This window comes from Urtica dioica, chromosome 2, assembly GCF_054948205.1.
Source record: "Urtica dioica subsp. dioica isolate 48M chromosome 2, U.dioica_male_clone48M_v1_H2, whole genome shotgun sequence".
Taxonomy (NCBI): Eukaryota; Viridiplantae; Streptophyta; class Magnoliopsida; order Rosales; family Urticaceae; genus Urtica; species Urtica dioica.
In genome coordinates, this window is record NC_142757.1 from 50,873,581 (window position 1) to 50,896,096 (window position 22,516).

At 37.7% G+C, this 22,516-nt stretch overlaps 3 protein-coding genes and 2 pseudogenes across 4 annotated transcripts; 4 read left to right on the forward strand and 1 right to left on the reverse strand.

Annotated features, from left to right (window-relative positions):
• Positions 1–518: 518 nt before the first annotated feature.
• Positions 519–2,771, forward strand: LOC149405372 (mitochondrial adenine nucleotide transporter ADNT1 pseudogene; annotated as a pseudogene). The gene is made up of 3 exons (XR_016295572.1): positions 519–576; positions 703–816; positions 2,394–2,771. The product of XR_016295572.1 is annotated as a mitochondrial adenine nucleotide transporter ADNT1 pseudogene (transcript).
• A 2,807-nt stretch (positions 2,772–5,578) lies between these two features.
• LOC149405373 (uncharacterized) lies at positions 5,579–7,629 on the reverse strand. Its single transcript, XM_089605856.1, has 2 exons — positions 7,040–7,629; positions 5,579–6,247 (listed from the first exon to the last, which is right to left on the reverse strand). The coding sequence occupies exons 1-2, from the start codon at positions 7,509–7,511 to the stop codon at positions 5,814–5,816; spliced, it is 906 nt and encodes a 301-aa protein (XP_089461982.1). The 5' UTR covers positions 7,512–7,629; the 3' UTR covers positions 5,579–5,813.
• Positions 7,630–8,391: 762 nt separating this feature from the next.
• On the forward strand, positions 8,392–10,773 carry LOC149405374 (uncharacterized). The gene is made up of 3 exons (XM_089606786.1): positions 8,392–8,592; positions 9,743–10,561; positions 10,669–10,773. The coding sequence occupies exons 1-3, from the start codon at positions 8,580–8,582 to the stop codon at positions 10,695–10,697; spliced, it is 861 nt and encodes a 286-aa protein (XP_089462912.1). The 5' UTR covers positions 8,392–8,579; the 3' UTR covers positions 10,698–10,773.
• A 2,334-nt stretch (positions 10,774–13,107) lies between these two features.
• LOC149405375 (secreted RxLR effector protein 161 pseudogene) lies at positions 13,108–13,806 on the forward strand (annotated as a pseudogene).
• A 3,847-nt stretch (positions 13,807–17,653) lies between these two features.
• Positions 17,654–20,049, forward strand: LOC149405376 (uncharacterized). Its single transcript, XM_089607114.1, has 3 exons — positions 17,654–18,185; positions 18,304–18,650; positions 19,329–20,049. The coding sequence occupies exons 1-3, from the start codon at positions 17,720–17,722 to the stop codon at positions 19,647–19,649; spliced, it is 1,134 nt and encodes a 377-aa protein (XP_089463240.1). The 5' UTR covers positions 17,654–17,719; the 3' UTR covers positions 19,650–20,049.
• The last annotated feature ends 2,467 nt before the right edge of the window (positions 20,050–22,516 follow it).

Here is a 22,516-nt window from a genome sequence, read left to right on the forward strand (position 1 = left end):
GTAGGGAATGGCGTCTCTCAAACATCTGCCCAATGATGTTGGTGAAAAACGAACACCCAAGCAAGAAACTTTTGATATCCTCTTTGAACGCCAGTTTTTCAGGTCGTAGCCAATCTGTTGGCTTCCTCTTTTTTGCCTTGGTACTCCTCCGCGGCGACGAAGACGAAGGTGGCGCCTCCATTTCATAAATGGTGTTTTAATTAAGCACCGACTGTATAACCTGATCAGATCTTGCCAGCGAACCGGGCCTCAAGATTTGGCCAACTGGATGTGTTTAAAAGTTAACGTAAAGCTTTAAACCCTATATTCAATCGGAGTGAGGAATAACAGAACCAAAACGAAACAGAGAATAGGAATAACAAAAAATTCAGCCTAAAACCCTGCATTCTATGTCTCTCTCTGTCTCTCGCGCTCTCTCTCTCTCTCTCTCTAAAAATGTAGGTGCTGAGAGAAATAGAATACTATTTTTACAGAGGCGGCTCAATTGAAACCTCTCTTACGACTCGGGGATTATTGCCATGTCAGCAACGTACCCGATGGATTGGACATGATATGCGAGGCCGACTCACTGTCCAGGTATCGTTTTACGCTATTCTAAAATGTTTTTTTTTTTCTTCTTTTGTTTAGCCACTACTCAATGAGTCAATAGAGCTCCTTAATAATTTTATAGTCACTTCTCAATGGAGCTATTTTTGTGTTTAGACGGTAAATTCTCCTCGGCAATACAGAGGAATCTTCGACGCTCTAACAACGGTTCTTCGAGAAGAAGGTCCTCGTGCTTTGTACAAAGGATGGCTTCCTTCTGTCATAGGAGTTGTGAGTAAAAAAAATTCTCTCTTCAATCCCAGGGAATAATTAACAACACAAATAGATACTTTAATTCATTAAAAAGACTTTGATTTTCACACCAAATCAAGCCAATCTATCCCTCTAGAGTCTACATTACTCTACTCCTTAAAGAAGTAAACTATAAAATTCGCTCAATTCTATTTACTCTAAAATGTAATTAAACAAGTGTAGTTACTGTTGAAAGTAAACTTTTTAAGTTAGATATTTGTTATTTAATTAAATTATATAAGTTCCTTCGGATCAGTTATTCTAAAGTCTACTTTAATCAGGTGTAGCATATTTAGATACATTACCCTACTCCTGAAAGAGGTGAACTATAAAAGGGAAAATAACACATTTATACCCTGTGTTTTAGTAAAATGTCGAGTTTAACCCTCGGTTTTCAAAAATGTCGAGTTCATACCCTCTATTTAACTAAAATGACGAAATTATACCCTCTGGTTAACTAAAATGACAAAATTATACCCTAAAATGAATAACAGCGTCACAAATCTCCCTTTCATTGATATTAACTCTTATATAAGAAAAACCGAATCAAATCTAAATCAGTACCCTAACTTCCAAATTCTCAATTTTGAAATAAAAATAGCCTTAAATTGAAATTAAATAATAAAACTCATACCTTCTAAGAGATGACTTCATTCCGTGTTCGAATTGTAACTCTAAATCCTTGATTCTCTGTTCGAATATGCAATTTTGATGACTATCGACTATCGATGTTTACCCATTTGCCTCTTTCTGTGTTCTTCACGATTAAGAGACTGTTGTTTATTTTTTTAGTTTTTAAATAAATTACATATATAGCGCGAATGACTAAAGATAATTTGTGTTTATATATAAATATTATAGTCAACGTCAATGAAAAGTCAATAAAAAGAATATTCGTGACACTGTTGTATATTTCGAGGTATAATTTCGTCATTTTAGTTAAACAGAAGGTATAATTTTGTCATTTTAGTCAAACAGAGGGTATGAACTCGACATTCTTGAAAACCAAAGGTTAAACTCGGCATTTCACTAAAACACAGGGTATAAATGTGTTATTTTCCCACTATAAAATTCGCTCAATTCTGATTATTTTAAAATGTAATTATACAAGTGTACTGTTGAAAGTAAACTTTTAAGTTAGATATTTGTTATTTAATTAAATTGCATAAGCTCCTTTGGATCAGTTATTCTAAAGTAAACTTTAATCAGGTGTAGCATCTCGTGTCTAAATAGTAAATATGCTCGTATCTTATAATCTTTTATGCTTTTATCAGAATAAGAATTACGTCAATGATTCTCTGCCACTCTAGAAATTCCACAGTTACACTAATTTACCCTTTCTAGACTAGCGGAATATCTCATGATATTTTTAACATAAAAAAAAAACGTTAAAAAAATAAATGAGCGAATCATCGTATTTTTCTTTTGTTGTTTTGATCAAGCAAGTAAAATCCTCGACTTTTAATCATCGTTAAAAAGAAAAAGTTTGTATATCTCTCGTAAAATCCGGGTTCCAATACTTTTTTTCCTGTAATATTACGGGATGGTGAAAATAGGTACCGTACGTTGGTCTCAACTTTGCGGTGTACGAGTCTCTGAAAGACTGGCTGATTAAAGCGAAGCTGTTGGGATTGGTGGACGAGTCCTCGGAGCTGAACGTCATAACGAGGCTGGCTTGCGGGGACGCCGCCGGGACCGTGGGCCAGACCGTGGCTTACCCCCTCGAAGTCATTCGCCGGAGAATGCAGATGGTCGGCTGGAAACATGCTGCCTCCGTCGTCTCCGGCGACGGAAAAGGAAATCCGGCGATGATCGAGTACACAGGGATGGTCGACGCGTTCAGAAAAACAGTTCGGCATGAGGGATTCAGGGCGTTGTACAAAGGCCTGGTCCCTAATTCCGTCAAGGTGGTGGAGATCATAGTTTTGAAATAATGTTATTGTTAGCAATATTATATTAATATTGAAGAAAATACAAGACAAGTTGCATGGAACCGGAAAAACAAATCGGAGAAGATTGAAAGAAACAGTCGAGGCTCGTTGGACGGTTTCCTTGAAGCTTTTTATCGCCCTCCCACGGATGCTGGAAAACGTGAGCGAAAGCCTCCCAGGACAAAACTATCACCACGACAAAACAAAAGAAAAGAATTTTCTGGAGTGGAGAGAGATTCGGAACAGTGGGGAGAAGGATTTTCCGTGTGTTCTAAATGAGAGCTGAAGCCTCTTTATATAGGCCAAGGCTCAGCAAAGGATCCAGTTTTGAAACATCAAAACCGTCCAACCTTAAAGGCATTTAATGCTCATGATGAGGTTGTTACCACCGCTGCTCAACCGTTCATCGTTCAGCCTTCATGGCATTAATCCCCACGATTAAAGGTGGCATTAACCCAAGGTTTAATTCCCAACGTAACCAAAGAGTTATTTATGGAATTAAAACATTTTGAAAGTGAACTTTGCAATAAAAAGAAAGCCCGAGACCGAGACAATTCCCGAAACCCGAAACCCGAGCCCGAGCCCGGCCCGGCTCGGCTCGGCGGCGCGCGTGAGGAGTTAAGAGTTAACTCACACGCACTCTCCTCTCTTGCACTTGGATATCCACTAATTAAAGAGGATAGTATTTAAACACTACCACAACACACATCCATATACAATGTGAGACTCTTGGTATTCCACTTCCATAACACAACATAAATGTGTTTCTTTAGCCTACTTTGAGCATCAATTTCTCATTCATCCTAGGTCCGATTTTGGCAAACAAATATTCAATTTTATACCTCTCGTTACGAGGAATCCGTATCATTTGGAATTATTTAAATCCGATGAGTGGAACCTACTCAAATTGTTGCCACAAATCAGCCATCCACATGTGAATAAATAAATATTATTTATTTACTTAATTCCAACAGTTATGATGATTTACGATATTATTTGTTGACATTTAAATTTTTTTTTTCGGGTTCAGGTTGTACCGTGATTTATTTATCTCGTTGAATCGAGAAAGAAAGACAAAAGAATTGACATATTATTTGCTTTCAAACCGTTTTTATATAGTATTTACAACATACTTATTACTTAGTCCACGTTGTTAAATGATCCATTAGATATTTTTCTCACGTTTCCTACTCTAAAGTCTAAACATACAATTATAAACCTTGAATTTTTTATGTACGATTATTTTTAACCAGGCTTTAAGCCCTGCCTCGATTATGGAAATCGCCTAAATTCCTGTTTAAACTATTCTAAACCTTGATTATGACCGAGCTAAATATTACTTTCATAAATTTTTTTTTGTCGAGGTATTAATTTGGTATATTGGTACCTAACCTTTCTAATTCAATATACAAATTATTTGGTTTTGTTAGGTCTTAACGTTGTTTTTTTTATAACACTTAGAATCGAACATGGTTCGACTTAGGGTCGGACTCTATAAATGTATATGGGTCAAAAGTGGTACAATCTTCGAATTCTTCATCTTTTTAGACTCGAGCCAATGTGGCTCATGATTCCTTTGCTACGAACTCGAATTATGACTCGAGCCAATGTGGTGGAGCAACTCGCGTGCCGCTGACTCGAGATAAGTGTGGTTGAGGACCTCTCATGCCACGGATTCTAAATATAATTTTATTTTTAATTGGACTTTGGCCGTGGAGCCCTTTCATTATATGTGGCATTGGTCCTAGTTGAGGATTTGGTCTTGGTCAATAGTCCGGTTGACGGGTCCTCGGCTATGGTCGTGTTAGACGAGATCTCGGTTCAAGGGTCCTCGTTATTCGCTTGGTGGTAGGGATTTCGCAAGACTTTACCTAAGGTCTCGTGTTGATATCAATCATTTTTAATATTAAGGCTCCGTTTGAAACCCGGAAAATAAGAGGGAAAGAAAAATGGAATCCCTCATATTTTCCTTTGGTTGTTTGGATGGAGAGAAAATATGATGGAAACGAAAGTATGAGGGAAAATGTATAATTAAAGTGGGGATTCCATTTTTTCGGAAAAATTAGATGCAAAATGAGAATCCCTCCGAATTTTTCTATGTAAGGATCACGTATCTTTCTTATTTTCTCCTCAATTTTCCATTCTATTTTCCATGATTTCTAAATGCAACCTAAAATTTTGATTTTCTCTCTTGTTTTTTCTCATATTTTTTTCACTGTATTTTTACTTTCCCACGGAGCTTATTGACATGTCTTATGAACGATTTCCAACATATTCCAGGAATCTTGATAGGCTCGCTTTAATACAGGACTCCTATTCTCTTGGAAATAATTAGCTGGATCAAATATTAATAAGAGTGCAGAGAATATGGATGCGTGTCTATAAGTTGAGGTTTTCCCACATCATTGGCAATGGATAGGAACTAGACTCGGAACCTTGGTGCTTTTTTTTTTTGCTCAGAATGCTTTTTTTATAAGAGAAATTGTCTAATTTGCCACTAATTTCATAAAAATTTTCCATTTTCCACCAAAATGCTAATTTTTCCCAAAATACCACCATCTATGTCAACAATGTTGACATCTATGTTTGCCATTCACTATAAGATGTCAACATTGTTGACATAAATGTCAACATTGTTGACATAGAGATGACATTTTGGGAAAAATTAGTCTACTACAACGAATTTTATTATTTGTGCTACCTTCTAAATTTTAGTATCATTTCCTGTTCATAAACGAGATTTTTTTAATTTCTTTATTATTTTGGTATAGAAATACAACGAATATGTGATTTCAATTATGTTATTAGAATTTGAATGCAAATGAAACTCAAGTGCTTATAAAAAGCTGGAAAGATTTACGGAGATCATAAACGTGGCCAAAATAAGTACAAGAACATCATTGCTCAACCTTCACTTATTCTAATTGATCCTACTATTTAACTGGCATTTTCTGAGTCCTAGTAAAACCCAAGAAGTGGCTTCAGATTATTACCAGACGTATCTCAAAAGGGTATAATGTTAAGAAGAGCCACAAAAGGGTGAAACTAATCGGTTTCGCTAAGATGAGACCAGAAGAGTTCGTAATCTTGGGTCCTTGGGATTCTCTTTCCCGGGCCCGATTTCCCGTCAGCCCGTTTCGAAACCGGCGGCGGAGTCTTCTTCGGGACGGCGTTTGACTCATCAGAGAACGAGAATTGTCTATTAACGTGGCTATGGTGCTTCGCCGGAGAATCAAAGGGTTCAATTATCGGCAGGGCTTTGGTTTCTTGATTCGCATCGTCATCGGCAACGGTTCGATCCCCGGGGTTCGGATAATTCGCGTTCCCGCTTTCTCTCGGCGATAGAGAATAATATTGTTCCGTTTTTGGTACTTTGGGACACCACGGTGATGATTCTTTCTCGGGCGATTTGGCTTCCACGGGACAATCGTCGTCGCTGTCGAGAATCACGATAGGTTCGACCGGTGAGGATTTAACACCTGCGTTGGGGAGGGAAAATATATAAGAGTAAGCACAGAATAAGAAACAATTTAGAAGGAAAATCCAAAACCGCTCTGAGTACAATTTATGGGTGTCAAGAGCATAGTGAAAATATTATCAAAAAATAAATAAATAAGCTGGTTTCGAAAATCATAACGCTCAACCGGTACTAGTTCGGAGAATCTTATCCCAAGAACATAATTAGTAACATAAGAAGAGTGAAAGGTCCCGGGAAACGAAATATGGATTGTTTTCTCTTGAATGTGAAGTCAAATTCAAATTTCTTAATGCACTTGATATTTCCAAGACAAACTCAAGAAAAATTTCCAGAAACGCATAGTATTTTAGGCGAGTCACATTGGAGAGAATCAGGTTTATGTCTTGTTTAGGCCACTAATCCCCACAGATAATAACCGAAATTCGCGTGTTTAAGAGACAGAACGTTACATGCTCAATGTAAAAGAAAAACCACTAAATATACTCTTTCACAGAAGGAAATCTTGCTAAATGGGCTCTGTTCATTTAAGCCGGCATGAAATTTAGTACTAGTGCACACACAATAGCAAAAATACTAATCACCGAATTAAGACACTTGCTATCGGAGAAAAAAAAGGAAGATTCTTTGGAATCCTTAATGTTAAAACAAAATGTACGAATATTCATTTTCATGCCAAACGAAACCCCCAAATTTTGAACGGTCAACAACTTCCAAACACACATGAACAACGCGTGTCAAGCACACATTAATTCCAGCGTTTCTCAGTCCTAAACCCTAAAAAACTCAGACTCACCGGAGTTTCGCAGACCGAGAACGTACACGTCATTCTCCAGCGAAGCGACTCGCTTCTTGTACTCCTCGACCTTCCTCCTCAGCTCCGACACCTCCGCCGAAAGGCTCTCCTTTTCCTTCTCCTCCGCCGCCATGTGCTCCCTGGCCTTCGCGAGCCTCTCCGCCGCGATCGCCCTCTCGAGATTGGCGCCGCCGCCGCCGGAGGACCGCTTCGCCGCCGCGAGCTCGTCCTTGAGCTCCACGATCTCCAAGCAATCGAGCTCGTGCTTCTCGACCGCCAAGAGGCTCTCCTCCTTCAGCCGCGAAATCTCTCGCCGAAGCGCTTCCTCGCGCGCCACGAGCTCCTCCTCGGCGCGGTTGAAGTCGCTCGCCCGGAAGGTCGTCCGGAGATTCAAAATGATCTCTGAGATACTCTGGTTTCCGCCGCCGAAAATGGCGGAATCCAGCGGAATCGTGTCGGTCTCCGTTTTCATGACCGGAATGAGGATCGGAGGAGGTGATCGGAAACGTCGCGGTGCTTCTTTTTTTTTTTTTTTTTTATCTCTCCTTAAGAGTTACGGAAACGTCGGTCCTTTGGAACTTGCAAAAATAAGGATGGAGTGGAAAATGTGACTTTAGCGTAGCAATCATTGTACTAGTGTTTCCATGTTTTTTTTTTTTAGATGTAATAATTTTTTTATTACATTTATTAAAAAATATATACATTTATTTATTATTTTAGGCTTAATATAGAAAAAAAAATATCATATCCATCCCCTGTTTTAATAAAACGATGCATTTATACCCCTCGATTTTACATTAATTGTAAATATATACTTTATGTTTTATTGATTGTTAAAATTTTATCCCCTTATTAATATTTTGATTGATTTTTTATGTTTATTTATTAAAATAAATGACAAATACACCTTTACAAAAAAAATCAAAATTCTCTCTTCTTCTTTTCTTCTTTGAAACCTTATCACCAGATGCAAATAACTCTAATCTTCTTCATCTTTTTTTTTTCTTTTTTTTTTTAACGTTGAATGCTTTGAATAACACCGTAACTAATAGGAAAAGCACACTACTAATCAATAAGAGTAATATTAGTTAGGGAAAATGATATTTTTGGCCCCTCAACTTTGTCACCAGTAACAAATTGGTCCATGAACAAAAAAATATGCAGTTTTTGTTGGATCTTTAATCCAATATGTTGGATCCTTAATCCAACGTTGGGCTTATATGTTAAATAATTATGTGTTGTGAACTGTCAATAAAGATGGCCCGTTAAAAGTGATCTAATTTGGTGTACGGTTATTGGGCTTTAATGTATCTAACAGGTTGTGGGCCTTTAATGTGTAGAGTCATTATGGGCTTCTATTTCAGTGATGGGTTGAAATAGGAAGCCCACTAGGGTAACCTAGGGTTTCTCTATAAATACGGCTGGTCCCCAGGTCACACGTAACATTCTTGTCATTCCTGATATCCCGTCGTCAGAGTGAGCCAGAGAGAACTGAAGGGACTCTCAGAGAAATACGTGTTGATCTGGAAGACCAACCGTCATGGATTCATCAGGTACGCTTCCGCTATTGTTTTATGCTTTCTTAATTATTCAACATGATTCGGTCGTGGAATTAGGTGATGGTTTTCACCCGTGATATTCGGATCTAACAATTGGTATCAGAGCCAATCATGTTTGAATTTTTAAAGAAAATTTGTATGTATTTTATTGGCCGTTTTTCGGTTTCAATTTTGGTATAAGGTTTTCTGGCGAATTATCCCTTTATCACATCTTTATATACATAAAGGTATGTGTATGTCTTTTGTTTTCTTCTGCTCATATATGTACTCTGGATTCATCAGTATGGCTGCGATTAGGCTATTGGCCTTCTGATTCAGTTGGATGACTTTTTCATGTTTCAAGCTTTAATTTTTTTTTTTTTTTTTTATACGGAATCTTGTCTCTGCTATTGGTAGGTTTCGGTATATCATCATATGTTATCGGATTCAATTCATGTTATAATTCATCAGATGTATATGCATTTTTTTTTATTTTCTTCCGAGTAAGTATATGTCTATGTTCATATACAGGTACGTTAGTTTCTTTTGAATATTCATCAGATCAAATTAGAAATACATGTCGCATATACATCAGTTTCGTTCGAATTTGTATTAGACTCATGTTCATCAGGTTTTACAGCCTGAAACCCTAATGGGCTTTGGTTATTTAAATTGTGGGTTTAGCCCACATAAAAAATAAAGGTTAAATTAAATTCAAATATTGGTATTATTTAGTATATATGTATTTTAAAATAAGTTAATTGAAGCAACATGTCACCAAAGTGACCTCTCTTGTGAAAATTTATTTATTTTAAAATATAAAAGGTATTGTACGTGTAATTTTTGTGAATATTTATCGGCCCAAAGGAAGGTAAATGTTTAACTTGATTGCATGTATGTTTGCGCTAATAAATACGTGATGATTCTTCGGTTTTACATGTGAATTGTAGATCGGCCCAAAGGAAGATTTATTATTTGATATGTTCATTATTATCAGTATTTGATTAGTGCACCAAGATATCACTTACAAGTCATTATTCTTGTCCAAAGACATAATATTGATGGAGTGCACGGTATCTTGAGATGGGTTTTACCATATTTGAATTTGAATTTTGAGTTTCGGTTTGAGCTTGTTTGTTTATTTGTTTATTGTTCTTTGTATCAGTTACGACTCCTGGAAATATTTCTGCCAACATCAATTCAATTCCTTTGCTGAATGGCTCCAACTTCAAATCATGGAAGGAGAACTTGTTGATTGTTCTCGGGGTCATGGATCTTGACCTGGCGATACGAACCGAAGCTCCTCCGACACTTACGGACAAGAGTACCTCTGATGAGAAGAGGGAGATGGAAAAGTGGGAGAGATCGAATCGCATGTGCATGATGATCATGAAGAAGGCCATTCCAGAAGCATTCAGGGGCACAATGTCCGATAGTATCAAAACCGCTATGGCGTTCCTTGCTGATATTGAGAAAAGGTTTGTCAAGAACGAAAAGTCTGAAATTGGTACGCTCTTGACAAGTCTGATTTCAATGAAGTATAAGGGTAAAGGCAATATCAGGGAGTACATACTAGAGATGTCTCATCTTGCTTCAAAGCTGAAAGCACTTAAGCTTGAACTCTCTGAGGACTTGCTAGTGCATCTAGTTCTGATATCTCTTCCAACACAATTTAGCCAGTTTAAGGTGAGCTACAATTGTCAGAAAGAGACTTGGTCTCTTAATGAGCTCATCTCATATTGTGTTCAGGAAGAGGAAAGGTTGCAGCAAGATAAGACAGAAAGTGCTCACCTAGCCTCAACCTCTAAGAGGGGGGACAAGGGAAAGAAAAGAAAGAAGGATAAGGAAGCTGCGAATACAGCACCTCAGAAGAAACATCAAAAGCAACCAGATAACCCTGAGGAGACTGGTTGCTTCTTCTGTCGAGCTGAAGGGCATGTAAAGAAGCATTGTGCTAATTATCACGCTTGGCGTGCTAAGAAAGGTATGCTTCTTAATTTGGTTTGTTCTGAGGTTAATTTAGCTTCGGTACCTAAGGACACCTGGTGGATGGATTCTGGTGCAACCACTCACATCAGTGTGTCTATGCAGGGTTGCCTCCATTGCCGAAAGCCAAATGATGCTGAAAGATACATCTATGTGGGCGATGGCAAGAAGGTTGAAGTTGAAGCAATTGGAAAATTTAGATTATTGTTAAAGACTGGATTTTATTTGGATCTTGATGAAACTTTTGTGGTACCGTCTTTTAGACGGAACTTGATTTCTGTTTCTTGTTTGGACAAATGTGGTTATTCTTGTTCATTTGAGAATGGAAAATTTAGTTTGTTTCACAGTTCGAATATGGTTGGTTCCGGTTCTTTATCAGGATACGATAATCTATATTCCGTTGAGATAAATGCTTCATTTAATGAATCCTTGCATTTAAGTACTCGAGGTGTAAAGAGAAAATTAACTAGCGAGAATTCGGGCGCGTTGTGGCACAAACGATTAGGTCACATCTCTCAAAGGAGAATAGAGAGACTTGTGTCATGCGAAATTCTAAATCCCTTAGATTTCACGGATTTCAACATCTGTGTAAATTGCATAAAAGGAAAACAAACCAATAAAAGGAGATTTGAAGCCAACAGGACTTTGGACGTCTTAGAACTTATTCATACAGACATTTGTGGACCTTTTCCAACATCTGCTTGGAATGGTCAGCAGTATTTTATAACGTTCATAGACGATTTTTCAAGATATGGCTACATATATCTCATTCATGAAAAGTCACAGTCACTAGACGTGTTCAAGAAGTTCAAAGCTGAAGTTGAAAATCAACTCAGTAAAAGAATTAAAATCGTCAGATCTGATCGTGGTGGTGAGTACTACGGTAGATATGACGGTTCAGGTGAACAACGTCCAGGACCGTTTGCTAAATTCCTAGAGGAATGCGGTATCGTCCCACAGTACACTATGCCGGGTTCGCCCACTATGAACGGTGTTGCTGAAAGACGAAACAGAACGCTTAAAGACATGGTAAGAAGTATGATTTGTCATTCTACTTTACCTGAATCGCTCTGGGGAGAAGCATTAAAGACTGCAGCATATATCCTTAACAGGGTTCCAACTAAGGCAGCGAGCAAAACACCTTACGAACTTTGGACGGGCAAAAAGCCTAGTCTAAAACATATGCACGTTTGGGGATGTCCAGCTGAGGCAAGGCCTTATAAGCCTAATGAAAAGAAACTGGACTCAAAGACTGTGAGCTGCTATTTTGTTGGATACGCTGAGAGATCCCGGGGGTACAAGTTTTATGATCCCACAATTAGGTCAATTTTCGAGACAGGAAATGCTCAATTCTTTGAGGATGTCGAGTTTGCAGGGGGGGATACGGTAAGAAAATTTGTCTTGGAAGAGGAATATGTTAATATTCCCATAGGTGGTATTGACAATGATCATGACTTAACTCCTGACATTGTTCAAGACCCAATTCAAGACAATATTAGAGAGCCCCTTGCTCAACAAATTGTTCCAGAAGAACAAACTCTACCACCTCAAGAACATATGCCATTAAGAAGATCCACCAGAGAAAGAAGAAGTGCAATACCAGATGATTATGTTGTATTTCATCAAGAACATGAGGATGACATTGGAGTGAACGAAGATGATCCTATCAACTTCCTTCAAGCCATGAAAAGTTCTAATTCTCAAATGTGGATCGATGCCATGAATGAAGAGATGAAATCTATGAAGGATAATGACGTTTGGGACCTTGTACCATTACCAGAAGGTGCGAAACCCATTGGTTGCAAATGGATATTTAAGACCAAAAGGGATTCGAAAGGTGATGTGGAAAGGTACAAAGCTCGTCTTGTTGCAAAAGGTTTCACACAAAAGGAAGGCATCGACTATAAAGAGACTTTCTCTCCGGTTTCCACGAAAGACTCTTTTAGAATTATAATGGCATTAGTGGCGCATTTTGATCTTGAGTTACATCAGATGGATGTGAAGACTGCGTTCCTTAATGGTGACATCGAGGAAACAATCTATATGGTGCAACCAGAAAATTATGTGTCCAAAGACGCAAATGATTTGGTCTGCAAACTTAAAAAATCCATCTATGGACTCAAACAAGCATCTCGACAATGGTATTTCAAATTTCACCAAGTGATTATTTCGTTCGGTTTTGAAATGAATTTGGTGGATGAATGTATATACCATAAGTTATGTGGGAGTAAGTGTATTTTTCTGGTTTTATATGTTGATGACATTTTGCTTGCCAGCAACGATATAGGCTTATTGCACGAAACCAAGAGATTTCTAGCTAAGAATTTTGAGATGAAAGATCTTGGTGACGCCTCTTTTGTATTAGGAATCCAGATATCTCGAGATCGCTCTCGGGGGATTCTTGGATTATCACAAAAGAGCTATATCGAAAAGGTTCTAAAAAGATATGGCATGCAGGAATGTAAACTAGGTGATACTCCTGTGGCTAAGGGAGACAAATTCAGTCTCAATCAGTGCCCTAAGAATGATTTTGAAGAAAAGGAAATGCAGACGATTCCCTACGCTTCGGCAGTAGGAAGTCTAATGTATGCTCAGGTTTGTACGCGTCCGGATATTGCGTACATTACAGGGATGTTAGGCAGATATTTAAGCAACCCAGGGATGGACCATTGGAAAGCAGCTAAACGGGTCCTGCGGTACTTACAAAGAACAAAAGACTACATGCTCACATATCGGAGGTCAGATCAGATCGAGATCATCGGGTATACTGACTCTGATTTTGCTGGATGCCAAGACAGTATGAAATCTACATCAGGCTATATTTATTTGTTGGCTGGAGGTGCTATCTCCTGGAAGAGTGCTAAACAGTCTCTTATAGCATCTTCTACCATGGCAGCAGAATTTGTAGCTTGTTATGAGGCGTCCAATCAGGGGATATGGTTGCGGAATTTTGTCACTGGGCTGCGCATAATAGATGGTGTTGATAGACCACTCAAGTTATATTGTGACAACAAATCCGCTGTACTATACTCCAACAACAACAGGAGCTCCACGAAGTCGAAACACATCGACATCAAGTTCCTGGTTGTGAAAGAAAGAATTCAGAGTAGACAGTTGTCTATCGAGCACATCGGAACAAACTCCATGATTGCGGATCCGCTTACTAAGGGACTACCACCCAAAGTGTTTCACGAGCACACTGCTCATATGGGTGTTATTTCAGCTCAGGATATTCAGTTCTAGTGGGAGTTTGTTGTTTTGCTATTTTTAGTGCTTTTATGTTATAGACATATTTGGTTTATTTATGATTATTGAGGTTTTCTGCAGAAATTAAGTTTTGGTTTATTTAGACTCTGTTTTTTCTAGTATATGGTTTGATCTCACTAAGGTTTAAGGAGGACCAAATGGAAATAGACATGTTGAGGTCACATAACATGAAATTTCCATACTACACATCCACTTCATGATCCATGTCGTTCAGTTGTATCGATATACGTGACCATTGATGGGTATAACTACGATAGATGTAGCGAATGCCGCTTTGATCCTATGTTGATATGGTTGATGGACCGGATTGGTTATGAGATACATTTTGGTAATGACAGTAAAGTTGAGCTCTTTCGGTTATTTTTTGCGATACATAATTATAAGGTTAAACATATAGCCCAAGTGGGAGATTGTTGGATCTTTAATCCAATATGTTGGATCCTTAATCCAACGTTGGGCTTATATGTTAAATAATTATGTGTTGTGAACTGTCAATAAAGATGGCCCGTTAAAAGTGATCTAATTTGGTGTACGGTTATTGGGCTTTAATGTATCTAACAGGTTGTGGGCCTTTAATGTGTAGAGTCATTATGGGCTTCTATTTCAGTGATGGGTTGAAATAGGAAGCCCACTAGGGTAACCTAGGGTTTCTCTATAAATACGGCTGGTCCCCAGGTCACACGTAACATTCTTGTCATTCCTGATATCCCGTCGTCAGAGTGAGCCAGAGAGAACTGAAGGGACTCTCAGAGAAATACGTGTTGATCTGGAAGACCAACCGTCATGGATTCATCAGGTACGCTTCCGCTATTGTTTTATGCTTTCTTAATTATTCAACATGATTCGGTCGTGGAATTAGGTGATGGTTTTCACCCGTGATATTCGGATCTAACAGTTTTACCCATTCGTCATTGTAATTGTATAATATTTGGTCCTTATGTTACTTATATCGCTAAAATAAACGAGATTCGATCGTGCGTTTATCATGTGTTGAAAAACAATGCTATATTGATTATAGCGGGAGAGATTAATTCGAGAGAGACCCATTTCGAAAGAGATTAATTACTTACCGATGGTGGCGACAACGTCTTCATGAAAGCCAAACCGACTCAAAAACACTGTCGAAGGGATTCGAATGTTGCGAATTCACGTTATTATCAATATTTTTTTTTTATTTTTTCCAATACATGATAGACACACGATCGAATTTCGTTTATTTTGGCGATATAAGTAACATAAGGACCAAATATGATACAATTACAATGACGACGGGGTAAAACTGCAGTTTTTTTTGTTCAGGGATCAACTTGTTACTGATGACAAAGTTGAGGGGCCAAAAATATCATTTTCCCTAACTAATATTACTCTTATTGATTAGTAGTGCGCTCTTTTGATTAGAGGACAAGTGTATGTTTTTTAAGGGTATTTTTTGTCACTTTTTGATAAATTAATATTTTTTGAATAAATTGATAAATTAGTATAAAAATCAATCAAAATATCAATAATGGGGTGAAATTTTTAAAAATTTATAAAAAATAAGCTATATATTTACAAATAATGAAAAACTGAGGGGATAAATGTAATAGACTTGAAAAAACAGAGTATAAATGTTGATATCATTTCAATAAAACACACGAGATAAATGTGATATTTTCCCTTTTATATGTATAGTTTGATTTATGAAGAAAATAGTTTCAAATATCAGTTAATAGTTTGAAATAACACTATCTATTAAAAAAATAATAGCAATCAGTGTCTTAAAAATATTGAACTTTAAAAATATTATTTTTGTAATTTTTTTGTATTTTAATAACTTATATAAATAGTCAAATAATAAAATATATAAACTCAAATGACCATAATCAAACTTGATTTATAAATAACTCCGAATTAAAACTTGACTTTTTGTTTTTCTACTAAAATAATCCAAAGTTACACAATATTTTCAAAAACCAAGCTGAAACCAAGGATTGATTATTCGGGGAAAACGGCCAGAAATCTGCCGGAAACCGTCTTACCGGAGAGTATCGGTACCGGTTCGACATTTACCGTTTTCGTTCCACTTTTACCGGTGCTTTCCGGGGGTTTTCGGTACATGTCGGAGCTTTCCGGGGGTTTTCGTTCGTCGCAAGCTTATTTTGTCGACTTTCTTTGGTTTTCAGTTTGTAAGTTTCGGGGGTTTCTCAAATTTTGGGATTTTTTTTAACCATTTGTTGCTTTAATCCATGATTTCAATGGTTTGAGCAATGAATATGAGTTTATTGGTTGTTTTGTATGGTTTTCTATGTATTTTTAAGTTTAATCTGAATTAAAATGTTGATTTTTAATCCGAATCTGAGTTTTTGATGTTGTAGATGATGATTTGATGATGAAGATGATGATTATGATGTTCTTGAGTGGGTGTACTTGAGATGAATATGATGTTTATGATGATTAATGATGTTCTTGAGTTTAATATGATGATTTGATGATGAATATGATGTTTTGTAATGATAAATCGATATCATGTATTCGTTGTATGAATTATGAAGTTTGAACTATGAAAAGTATGTTAGTTTTGCAAAATATTTGTTTGAATACCCCTCGGTTTCCTATTTTTTTTGTCGGTTTCCTCTACGGTAACAGGTTTCCCGTCGGTACCGATTTCATTTTTTTTGTCTGAATACCCCTCGATCGGTTTCCCCTCCGGTGAGCGGTTTACCCTCAAAATTGAAGTTGCGGTACGATAACGGTAACGGTAGAGCGAACCTTGGCTGAAACCCATTGCTCTAGGCCCAACCATCACTCTCTGCCTTTCTCCATTTCCCCATGCGCGCACACTTTCTTTCCACCCCGTGAAGTCACGCGTCCGTCAGCTGCTTCCCGCCTGGTTGTCTCTCCCTTCCATTTGGGCCAAGTGATGTGGGCCTACCCGCCAAAAGGCTTTCCGAGTGGGCTGGTTTTGGTCATCACTATTCAAATAAGATGCAAATTTAGAGAATGTCTCATGATTGTAAAGGATTCTATAAATATTGAGGGAAATGACATCAACTAGTAGTAATTTTGATAATTTGGATAAAAATAGTAGCAATTATATTTTTGGGCACTTTTACTAGTAACTGTACACATCAAAGTATATAGTTGTCATAAACTGTAGATTTACAAGTCTATCATTGACAACAATTGTAGATATATAAGTTGCTACTATTTTTATTCAAAATATCAAATTACAACTAATTAAGTCTATCTCCCAAATGTAGATGCAAAATGGGTCACTATTGGAGATGGTTTTAGTTGTTGATAGTTAGGTAGGGCGCAAAAAAAAACCGTAAACCGGACCGGACCGATAATTTTTAGACCGCCGGTCCGATTTAAAACGGTTTTTTAATCCGGTCCGATCTACTCATTAGAAACGGTCCACTCCGTTTTTTTTTAAACCGTTAAACCGGACCGGCTTATTTATAAATAATAAAAAAAAATTAATGTCCAATTAGCCAAATTAGGCATTTGTGCATGTATTTCCCTCCTATACATGAGTATATGTTTTTGTTTAGCTGGAAAATTAATGTTTTTTTATTATGTAAAACGGTTCAAAACGGTCCAAAACGATCTAGAACGGTCCGGTCTTAACGGTTCAAAACGGTCCGGTCCAGTCTAAACGATTCAAAACGGTCCGATCTGATCAATGTTTTTACAGTTTTTTGGTCCGATCCGGTTTGAATTTTTTTGGACCGTTTTGAGCGGTCCGGTCGGATTTTTTGGCCGGTTTTGGACCGGACCGGGCATAGGCCTATAGTTAGGTATAGAACTAGAAGAGAAGAAACTCTTCATTCCCAATCCCAAACGGACCCGGGTAATTCCTTTGGTGAAAAAAAATAAATAAATAAATAAAAGGGTAAAAGTTTCCGGTATGAAGAAGGAGACCGACACGATTCCGATCGCCTTTCCTCGGATTCCAATTCCCATCATGAAGACGGAGACCGACACGATTCCGCCGGACTCCGCCGTTTTCGGCGGCGCTAATCAAAGCATTTCGGAAATCATTTCAAATCTCCGGTCGACCTTCCGGCCGGATGACTTCGACCGCGCCGAGGCGGAGCTCGGGGCGCGCGAGGAAGCGCTGAGGCGAGAGATTTCGCGGCTGAAGGAGGAGAACCGGTTGTCCCGGTCCTCCGGCGCCGCCGCCGCGAATCTCCAGAGGGCGATCGCGGCGGAGGAGAGGCTCGCGAAAGCCACGGAGCGCTTCGCGGTTGAGGTGACGGAGAAGGAGAGCCTTTCGGCGGAGGTGTCAGAGCTGAGGAGGAAGCTCGAGGAGTCCGAGAAGCGACTCGCTTCGCTGGAGACCGATCCGTACTCTCTCGGCCTGCGAAACTCCGGTGAGTGAATAGCCTGATACGAGAATTTTAGGGATTAGGTCGAGAAATGTTTGGATTCTGTTTCTCATGTATAGGCTTGCTTGAGCAGTTAGTTAAACCTGTGCGGTTAGTCCAACAGGTCTCATGGGAACGAGAAGGAGAGGGAGAGAGAGTCTGATCATGGCCATGGACGAACTCGGTCCCTCGTGCTCGGATCAGCAGAGCTCTCCGCCGAACCCTGCCTCTGTCGTCAACGACGGGATGACATCATCGTCGCCGTCCTCGTCGTCACCGCAACGACACAGCGCGTCCGCCACCGCCAGCGTCAGCGGTGGGACCCGGTACGAGAACCAGAAGCGGCGGGACTGGAACTCGTTCGGGAAGTACCTGAGGGACCACCACCGCCCTCCGCTGGACCCGTCCCGCTGCAGCGGGGCCCACGTCGTGGAGTTTCTCTGCTACCTCGACCAGTTCGGAAAGACCAAGGTGCTAATTCTCGTTTTATGGAAAAATTCGATGCTTTTTATTATGCCATGATCGCTGGAATAGTAAATAGTAGAGTACACACTGAATAACAGGATCGTAATACACCTTTAGTTAGAGCTACCAGGAGAAAGAAGTACTCGAAAATTGCTAAGCCCATATGATTACTACACTATTTACACGCTTACTGACTAATACACACCAAGACTGTTTTCTACATTATTAATATGGTACACTGCCTATCTAGCCGTATGAAACATTAGAAATTTTGAAATAGTCAAATGTTTCGTTAATTTTTACATAAATAGCCACGTAAATCTATTTATGATATCAAAATAACAAAAAACATAGTAAATTTCTTATAAATATAACTATTTACGATACATTTACATAAGTTTTTGGCTATTTACAAAAAATTTACAAAACGTTGGCTAAAATGAAAACGTTTATGTTTATGTGGTTTATATCGCTAAATTTTTGTTATTAATATGATTACTATACTTTTTTTTTTTAATAACCGTGGTATCTGGGTTCGACCCGACTAAATTCCACGAAGCCCTAGCATTATCGACCGTGAGACTACCCCAGTGGCCCAAATTGTTGCGTCCAAGAGTGAATCGAACCGGGACTGATATATGATTACTACTGAATCATCTTCGTTTCGTTTTTTCGATTTCGTAGGTTCACGCCCAGGCGTGCCCTTTCTTTGGGCAGGGTTCGTCGCCGGAGTGCTGCCCGTGCCCGCTCCGGCAGGCATGGGGCAGCCTCGACGCCCTCGTGGGCCGCCTCCGAGCCGCCTTCGAGGAGCACGGCGGCGGCGGTGGCTCCGGCAGTCCCTTCGGCGACCCCGCCGTTCATCTCTACCTCCGCAACGTCCGCGAATCTCAGTCCAAGGCTCGCGGCGTCCGCTACGACAAGAAGAGGAAGCGCAAGCAGCCTCCGAACCCGAACGACGATCTCGAGCCGAGATTGTCGCCGTCGCTATCGATTGGTAACCAGTAAGAGCTGTGTTGTTTGTATTATAATTAAGAATGCGATTTCAAGTATAAAGTGTGTGAGTGTATTATGATGTTGTATTTAACAATTGTAGTTAGGAATAGTACTGTCATGTCTGATGTTATCGTATTATTCACAGTACATGGTCTATGTTGCTGCTACAGAAACCCTATATACGTGTATACATAGGCAAGTTTTGCATTTGTGAGCTTCCTTTGTTTTTTTGGGTACCCTCTACCAAGTGTGTTAGTTAATCATTTTAATATGTGGCAGGTTCTATATGTATATATCTGTTTGTGTTCAAGCTTGATATTATTGTCTTTATTAGGGTGTTAAGAGAAAGAGTATCTGTGGGAGCCGTAAAATGTACTGATTTAAGGTATGACTAACTTACCAATTGTCATTGACACACACATTGAAAATTCCTTAATGACAAGCTTTAGATTATGCAGATCATGTCCTAACTCCTTGAGATTTTTACTCATGTTTAAAAGAGAAACTCGAATAAGCATACATCATTACCTGCCCTAATTCAAAACACTGCACTAATTCAATACACATTGACGCCTGTAAAGACACAACTACTCTTACCATTGATCCCTTTCTCCGATTCCATTGATTTTATTTTCCACAAACAATCAAAAGTCTCCTTCTTTTCCTCTTTCGATTTTTTCTGTACTCGAATTCTTGTATTCTTCCTCTTGCTCTCCTCACCTTCTTCATCCCTGCTGCTTCTCCATTGACGAAATAACGAAGCAAAGAGACTACGGCGTTAAGGAGGTGCCGACGCCACGTGCCTCGAAAAAATTCGACCATGTTAATGTAAGTAGGTTTCGGAACTCTAATCCCAAATTATTTTTTTTTCTTTTTCGCAATTTGAGTGCTTTTTCAGTTAATTCGATAGTTTACTTAACGATTCAATTTTTTTAGAACTTTTTTGCATGATTTCTTGGTTTTTTTTCAATGATTTCAAGAAACTTCTGATGGTTTTATATAATTAAAGAAGAAGAAAAAAAACCCTGATATTTTCGATGATTTAGGAAATTTTGGTGTTTTTCTATATAACTTTCTAAACTGTTTAATAATTTTGATACTTTTTTGTACTTTCGATAGTTTTATTTAAATTTCGATGAAATCTGTTCTTTTTCGATGATGCTTTCTGGATCATTCGATGGTTTATCGATAATTTTATTGGTCTTTGGATTATTTCAATAAAATCAGTATTTATTTTATGCTTTTAATGTAAGAAGTGTAGCTGGTGATTTAATTTACTGAAACCATTAAGCTCGTTACAGGCCATTTTTTTTAGTCTTATTTGTTCTGCAGTCTCTTTTGTGGTTTTATTTTGTTTCAACTTTTATTTAGTTTATAAAACTTGTGTTTAGAAAATAAAATAAAATTAGAGGTTATCCATCCCGTTCCACTAAGAGACCGAAAAAATTACATAATTAGTTTAAAGCATGTGTCACTTGTCATATCTCACTCATATTTTCAAAACATTTTGGAAGTAATCGTTTCTCTTTTCTCCTAATAAAAATACCATTGTGTTCCAAATCTGGTTAACATTTATTAAAATATGGTTAATAATTAATAAAATCAGGTAAACAACTATTGAATTTGATCAACAATTTTTGAAATTTGGTTAATAATTTTTAAAATCTTGTTAATAGTTATTAAAATCTTGTTAAAAATTATTATAATCTGGTTCGAAATATTGATATCTTGAAATATGATTAACAGTTACTCAAATCTGGTTAAAAACTATTGAAATATGGTTAACATTTATTGAAATCTAGTCAATAGTTATTGAAATCTGATTTAAAATATTTGTGTATTGAAATCTTGTTAACATTTACTGAAATCTGGTCAACAGTTATTATTGAAATTTAGTTAACAGTTATTAAGGGTAAAATAGATACACGATTATTTTTAAAAAATAATAAATTTAGCGGTTAATACTAAAAAAAAAAAAAATTACGAAACACGGTGCAAAGACACACTTTTACGGGAAAATGGGCCGTTAGCTAAGAATAGCCCAATTACCACCGTTTCAGTTGTCAAATTGGACCAAAGCAGCTTCTAAGGAGTTAAGCGCCAACCCAACTGGATGCTTGACACGTGTCCAGTCCACCTCCGCCGATCACAATTCAGCCATATGCTGACGTGTCACGCTGGGAACCGCGGGTTCGGCCAGTGCCAATGTAGGTCCACGTGATGCGAGCGAGGTCACCTCATGAACTTGTCACCTTTTTTTTTTTTTTTTTTTTCAGATTGTGAAAATATTCCGACAAATAGTGAGGGACTAAAGAAAGGCATGGCCCAAAATTTATCAGATCATATAATAATGATAATTAAAATTTTAAAAAGTATTACAAAAAGTATTTGATTTTTTTTTAAATGGTAAAAAAAAATGGTCGAATGATGGTGTAGATTTTAGACAACAAAACACTATATAATATATAATATAGGAAAAATATCTAGAGTACCACTCGTGTTTAATCGAAATGCGAGATTTATCTTCTCTATTTCTAGAAATATCAGACATATCCCTTCAGTTTAATATAAATGACATATACATCCCTTAAAAAATGTTATATTACAAATATCACCCTTTTCGTTTATTTTTTACAAAAAATAATTTGAACTCCTCAAAATACTCTTAATAGAATAAATATTTATTTACTATTTTTTTTTTAAAATCAAAATCTCTCTTTATAAAAAAAAACCTTAACTTTTTATAAAGAAATTTTTTTAATTTAATTTTTTTTGTATATAGAATAGAAGATAAAGAATTATTTCATTAAGGGTATTTAGGGGATTTCAAATTATTTTTTTGTAAAAAATAAACGAAAATGGTGATATTTGTAATATAA

What these genes read in the sequence shown, in the direction of transcription:
- LOC149405373 (XM_089605856.1), bottom strand. Translation starts at nt 7,511, where the DNA reads ATGAAAACGGAGACCGACACGATTCCGCTGGATTCCGCCATTTTCGGC. An exon ending in TCTCGGTCTGCGAAACTCCG is followed by an intron (nt 6,248 to 7,039) that starts GTGAGTCTGAGT and finishes TCCCCAACGCAG; the next exon opens with GTGTTAAATCCTCACCGGTC.
- LOC149405374 (XM_089606786.1), top strand. An exon ending in CGCTTGGCGTGCTAAGAAAG is followed by an intron (nt 10,562 to 10,668) that starts GTATGCTTCTTA and finishes GTGTCTATGCAG; the next exon opens with GGTTGCCTCCATTGCCGAAA.
- LOC149405376 (XM_089607114.1), top strand. Translation starts at nt 17,720, where the DNA reads ATGAAGAAGGAGACCGACACGATTCCGATCGCCTTTCCTCGGATTCCA. An exon ending in TCTCGGCCTGCGAAACTCCG is followed by an intron (nt 18,186 to 18,303) that starts GTGAGTGAATAG and finishes TTAGTCCAACAG; the next exon opens with GTCTCATGGGAACGAGAAGG. An exon ending in ACCAGTTCGGAAAGACCAAG is followed by an intron (nt 18,651 to 19,328) that starts GTGCTAATTCTC and finishes TCGATTTCGTAG; the next exon opens with GTTCACGCCCAGGCGTGCCC.